At 33.5% G+C, this 6,357-nt stretch overlaps 1 protein-coding gene across 1 annotated transcript; it reads right to left on the bottom strand.

Moving 5' to 3' along the window:
* Positions 1–4,846: 4,846 nt before the first annotated feature.
* LOC101160361 (stonustoxin subunit beta) lies at positions 4,847–6,197 on the bottom strand. The gene is made up of 5 exons (XM_023949161.1): positions 6,033–6,197; positions 5,820–5,846; positions 5,679–5,741; positions 5,437–5,579; positions 4,847–5,362 (listed from the first exon to the last, which is right to left on the bottom strand). The coding sequence occupies exons 1-5, from the start codon at positions 6,082–6,084 to the stop codon at positions 4,940–4,942; spliced, it is 708 nt and encodes a 235-aa protein (XP_023804929.1). The 5' UTR covers positions 6,085–6,197; the 3' UTR covers positions 4,847–4,939.
* Positions 6,198–6,357: the final 160 nt, after the last annotated feature.

Genomic DNA, 6,357 nt, shown 5'->3' with positions numbered 1-6,357 from the left:
CAAATAAAGGAAAACTAATAACGATAAGACATCCTTGTACCTCCAGTTTGACTGACGGGTCAAATAGACCCGAACAATATCTATGTAATATAAACATGCAGGGGGGGGTTGCATATATGTGAGATGAACCAAATTCCCAATATATGTTGATTATGCTAATTAAGGCAAGCAGAAGTTTCATGCTGAAAAAATACTTTTAACTTTTTTTCCTAGATGTTCAAACTTTAAAATGGGTCAATTTGACCCGTAACATAACAGGAGGGTTAACTTTTTGACACAAATATTTTGTCTTTGCAGATGTTGTTTTTTATGGTCTAAAAAAAACGTCTTTTTTTTTGGCAAATAGATCCTATACGTCAATGAATTAGTGAAATGTGTGTCACATAATCGTGTTGACTAATTCTGTGGAGATGCTCCTCATTAAAACAAAAAAGGAAGGAATTTCTGCAGGAACTTACCAATGAAGAAAATCTTTGTTTGTTTTTTTAGTCTGTGGTCCATGCAGCATTCATACTTGTAAGGATCAAAGATTTAAAAATATAACTTGTCAAAAAAAAAAAAAAAATCAGGTCATAGGTTATAACTTGCTGAACTTTTAAGTAGTCACAAAGTACAGAGTAAAAATCACCTATAGGCTTTTGTCACTCAGAATGTTATGACAAAAATGTACAATTATATTGATTATGAATAAAGTTCAGATAAATTTCATATAGGGTGGGTTTGCATTTCCAGCACAAGCAAATATTTTACCTTTATGAGGGAATGTTTCTCTATTTTATCTTTTAATTTATTTTACATTTTAGCATTGTCTTCATGCTAAAATGCTTCATGCTTTAGAAAGCTTTCTATTTGACGATTTTTAAAAGTGTTAAATCTAAGTTCTGAAGCTGGACGATACATATTACCGTCTTCTACATGTTGTTTCCCACTGCTTATTAAAATATTTTATTTGTTTTATATTATGATAATTTTATATCATTTTATTTTTGGAGCGTCTACTTTTTAAATATAATTTCGGTAACACTTTATGTTAAGATTCCTTAACAAGCTTTGTTAACGCATTAACAAGCATTATAATAGAATTTTTAGGGTGTTAGTAAGACATTTATTATTCCAATAAGTCTTATTAGGTTTATTAAATTACTTAGTTAACACATTTACAAGCATTATTAGTAGGATGTTTTTAAGATGCTAATGATCCATTTATTGGCATTATAGATGCCTAATAAATTTGTCAGTGTTAATAAGCTTAATAAGATTTATTAACAACCTTTGTTAACAAATTAAGAAGCATTGTTATTGTTTAGGGTTCTGGTAAGACATTTAGCATTATAGATGTCTCCCACAAGCCTAAGTGTTAATAAGCTCATAAGTTTTATTAACTAACTTAACAAATTATTAGGCTTAATTAATGTGTAAGATGCTAGTGAGATATTTACCGTATTAGCATTATAGATGTCTTGCAAATACCTGAAAGTGTTGATAAGATTTATTAACATCTGAAGTTAGACAATTGTTTTCAAAATCCATATTACTAAACTGCTTACAAGCTTAACAAATGTATTGATTAACTTTGTTGACAGTTTATTAATTTTTTTGCAGTACCTCATCTAAAGTGTGGAAGGTTTTTACCACAAACAACCACAAAATGTTAAAGCTTGTAATGCTAATAAATGCCTTACCAGAACCCTAAACAATAATAATGCTTCTTAATTTGTTAACAAAGGTTGTTAATAAATCTTATTAAGCTTATTAACACTGACAAATTTATTAGGCATCTATAATGCCAATAAATGTATCATTAGCATCTTAAAAACATCCTATTAATAATGCTTGTAAATGTGTTAACTAAGTAATTTAATAAACCTTATTAGACTTATTGTAATAATAAATGTCTCACTAACACCCTAAAAATTCTATTATAATGCTTGTTAATGCGTTAAAAAAGCTTGTTAAGGAATTTTAATATAAAGTTTTACCATTATTTTTCCCTAATTCTCTATCCTCCTTCTGTTTTTGGTTTCTTTCATTAAACACATCTCAACCAAATACCAAAACCAAGTTAAAGTCCAATATCTTATATGTTTTAGAAATGTAAATGAAACATTGTATCAATAATATGTAATGTAGACGTCTCATTTGTTGGCCCATGTAGTTTCTATTCTAAACAGGAGATGGAGACAAAGTTTATCATTACAAATACAGTGATCCCTTGATTATCGCGGGGGTTACGTTCCAAATAGAACCCGTGATAAGCGAAACCCGTGAAGTAGAAACCTTTATTTTTTTTACAATTATTATACAATGAAATTCACTAATATACATTGAAAAGAAAGAACAAACCATTTAACAGGCTAAATCAATTGTTTTTTAACAAATAAAAGTACTTTAGAAACGTTTTTTCAACAAATAACTTGTGTAGTGTGCTGTCAAATAATAATTTCAATCATCGATAAAAACAAAAGGCTTTAAATTGCGGAGATTAGCCCCGCCCACCGCGACCCGAGTGGATTAAACGGAGGAAAATTTAAAATGATTATGAAAAAAATAAAAAAGTACAGTGGGACAGATAGTGACTCCGGTCTTCTTTTTCACTGCTCTTCATACTGAGCCGCTGCATCCTCTGCAGCGTTTTTTCCTTTTGAAGCCCGCGGTGCAGCTGCAGGTGTGTTTTTTCGGGAGAGGAACATAGTGATAGGCAGTTGTTGTCGCCATTTTTTCTTCTTTGCTAAAGACCCTCTTACACCGACATGCCCCCATCGATTATGTTGGAGAACTGTAATGAACGGCTCATCAAAGGGTCCCATTCTTGAGCTACTCGCTGAGTGACTTTTTAGCCAATCAGAATGCAGAACACAATGCACAATCCAAATCCGTGAAGTAGCGAAACCGTGAAAAGTAAACCGTGATATAGCAAGGGATCACTGTAGATCCAATGTCTACTTTTATAAGCCACATCAATTAAAAACTTGATATTGGAAAATTATCATACTTTGACAGTATTAAAACAGTTGCTTCCTTGTAGATTTCTAGGTGTTTTCTTTTTTTTCATATATATATATATATATATATATATATATAAAATACTAGAAATATATTTATTTATATATTCTTTTTACATAACCCTTGTGCTATCTTAGATGACCCCACTCTTACATTGACGTGTTCTCCCTACCATGACAAGATGGATAAAGGTTGAAAGATTTCATGTTATCCATGGACACCAGTGAAGATCACAAATCATTGAAGAAAAAAGGTTCAGCGCACTGTCTAGTGGGTCTAGATGACCCAACTCCTAATGTTTAAGTGCCTGGGATCTTACAAGGGTTAAACCTAAAAGCAGATTGTATATTTCTGAAAGTTTTTTGGACCTGCAGAAATATGATGTAGATCTTCTACCAGTTTATGGTTGAATATAATAAATACTTAATGTGTATTTTATGTAACAAGTACTGGAGCTTGTGACAGTAATGGAGAAACAGCTTGGATATCTTTGATTCTTCTCCATCATGGATTGGTTTTAAAAAACCGTTTATTGGACTACAGAAGAGCAGTGGTGCTCACAGTCAACAGTTAAGAGTTTTATTTGTAATGTTCCCAACAGTAACTAACCCAACAGAATTTTTTTTTAACTCATATCATTTACAGCTTCTCTGAAATAATATTTGCCCTATGTGGATCAACAAAGTCTCAGTTAAAATTATAAATCTTAAATGGGATTTTATACTGCTTTACCTTGTAGATTTTAAACATAAACCATGAAGAATAAATGTAGTGCTTACTTTTAAAGACTGTGTCTTAATTAGAATCAGTGAGGACTTCTGTAAAAAAATCAAACTAAAAAAGAATTAAAAAGGAATTTATTCGAATTGACTATTTTTTACTTTTATTTGGCTTTATACACAGTTTTATAAAAATAAACAAACAAACAAAAAATGCAAATTCCCATTAAAAGAGTTTGTGCAGAATGTACCATTGTATCAGCAGGTTACACACCTGTGCAAAGTTTCTTCTCCAGATTTACAGATCCACTGAATGGAGCTGCAGTTCTCTGAAACCAACGTGTTGAGTGTGAAGCAGTTAGATACTTTGTCCCATTTTTAGTCTTTGGGATGACCTGGTAATGAATTTAGACCACTTTGACCCAGTGCCAGGACAGACTGTCCCACTTGGCCCAAGGACCAGACCTTTTGTCTTCTGTAAAGCCAATAAAGCGTGTCCTCAGTGTTTGAATTTGTGTACTCACTTCTGCTCTTGTTTATCACCTCCTAGGATCTTCTTTCACGTTTACAGTCGTATCTTTTGGCTCCACATCTTGGTGTTAACAGGGGATCATGAAGATTGAAGATTGAGAGCTTGAGGTGTTGCCAACTCTGAGTGCTTCAAATAGCGTTGATAAATAATTGACATGTAAAGAAAAATATGAAATGACAGTTTTATTTTAAAAATATCCTATTTATGATAAAGATTTTCCATGAAACCACATTTACTGAAGACATAAAACCTTTTTTTTTCAACAAAGAAGTGATCTCTTCTTCCTTGCATTTGACTGCATCAATGTTTTTGCATGAAAAAAAAACAATTAACTATCTGTATATGTATTTTTCATTGGTGTGCTAACAAATTTATGTTCATGACTTTAGAGATTTTGTATTTATTTATTTAGATTTGATAGTTTATCGTCAAACAAATTTGCAAATGAAAAAGGTTAGCACTATTTCTTCCAACCCAATTTCATAATTCTGTGACAGGGCATTAATTTTTAAAAAACTAATAAAAAAAACTAATAAAAAAAAAATCAATGTAAGTGGGAGAATTTGTGGAAATAAATGCTCACAAAGCAAGCTGCATCTGAACATTTTAATACTGAAAGAGAGAATACATTTATTTATACATTTATTGAAAAAAGGTCAAGCAACAACAAAAAAAGTCACTCCGATTACTCTTCTTTTTCAACAAGCAAGCACGAGGAACTTTGTCCTATCCAGAAACCCGGCATCAGTCTTCCTTTAAAGGGGGTTTTAATTTGCTGCAACAGTTGGGCTTCTTTCTTTTTCTCTGCCCCCTCTCCCTCCTCTTTCACCACATAAAATTTCATGACGCCAGCTGGATGATCAAGGTACACCCCAATGGTATTGCAGTGGGGAATGTCCCCAATTTCTGTGTTGTTGCCATTGAACCACAACTGATAGCATGATCCACACCACCCCAGTCCCCAGGAGTGCTCGTTTTCTCCCAGCCCGCAGGATCCGTCGCTTCCCCTCCTTCCTGCCCTTTCATAGACAACTCCAACAACAACCCATCCTGTGTATTTCACCTCCCAGTAAGCTCTGAAGTCCTGGATGCCCTCTTTGCAAAGAACCTTTGGAGGGAAATAAGGAGTATTACTTTGATAGTAACTTGGATTTTTCCTTTTGAAGTTAATCAAAGTTGTACCTGTGGAGAATACTCATATCTCTCTGGCCTGTCCAGAACAGGACAAATTTGATTATCCGTCTTGCGTGACACTGAAGAAGCACTGTCAGTAATCCACAGCATTTTACTGGATGTCTTTTCGTCCAGGGAAAGGTTAATCCAATCTGTGTGGAAATGTATAGAATACATTTTAAAACCGGGAGTTAGTATATGATATGAATTTTTTTTTTTTTAATTGTTAAGTATTTGGTAACAAGAGTTACATTTTAGAAGATCAGCTCTGCACGTGGGCTCAGAGATGTTCGGTTCGTAGTCTGGAATTTTTACTGAGTGTTAAAAAAAAAAAAGAGGTGTGAAAATACATCTTAAATATTTTAAAAATAAATGTGACTTCACATACTCACTTGTTGGAGAAACCTCTCGTTTCTTTCCTGTATGGTAATAAAGAAAGTCAATTTGGTCTCAGTTTTGTGCTGTGCATCATGATTTATTCAGTTTTCAATATTTATATGGGGAAAAATTGTACATAATGCATAAAGTAAACATCTCAAATGTTATAATTATTGAACACAAGTCTGAAGAATTGAGCTCTCAATGTCTTAATTATCCAAACTCACCATGTTTGCTGGTTGCAGGCATGATTCTTGCAGTGGGAGTTCTGGTCGGCATCTTTGTCTCTGTCTTGTCTTTTGTGTATGCTGGTGTCTGTCAATATTAACTGGTCAGTCTGTCAGACTTCGTCTTTATATACCTACAGGAAAGGGGGTGTTAAAGGTTTAACACCCCCCCCCCCTCCATGCAAACACACCAAGGGGCCCCTAAGTGAAATTATGGAACAGTATGCTGAGATGATGTGTTCTCTGACAAATGTACCACATCTGCTGGTGAATCAAACTAGCGGTACAAATGTCAAAGTCAGCACCTGACCCACTGACCCACATG

This window comes from Oryzias latipes, chromosome 19 (genome assembly GCF_002234675.1).
Source record: "Oryzias latipes chromosome 19, ASM223467v1".
Lineage (NCBI taxonomy): Eukaryota > Metazoa > Chordata > Actinopteri > Beloniformes > Adrianichthyidae > Oryzias > Oryzias latipes.
Note: the sequence above shows the minus strand (reverse complement) of the source record. Positions and strands in the feature narration are given on the sequence as shown.

Excerpts from the sequence above, each read along its gene's own strand:
- LOC101160361 (XM_023949161.1), bottom strand. The coding sequence starts at position 6,084 with ATGCCGACCAGAACTCCCACTGCAAGAATCATGCCTGCAACCAGCAAA. Across the intron at positions 5,847-6,032 it reads GCCTGCAACCAGCAAACATG|GAAAGAAACGAGAGGTTTCT; the intron begins GTGAGTTTGGAT and ends ATTACCATACAG. Across the intron at positions 5,742-5,819 it reads ACGAGAGGTTTCTCCAACAA|TAAAAATTCCAGACTACGAA; the intron begins GTGAGTATGTGA and ends TTTAACACTCAG.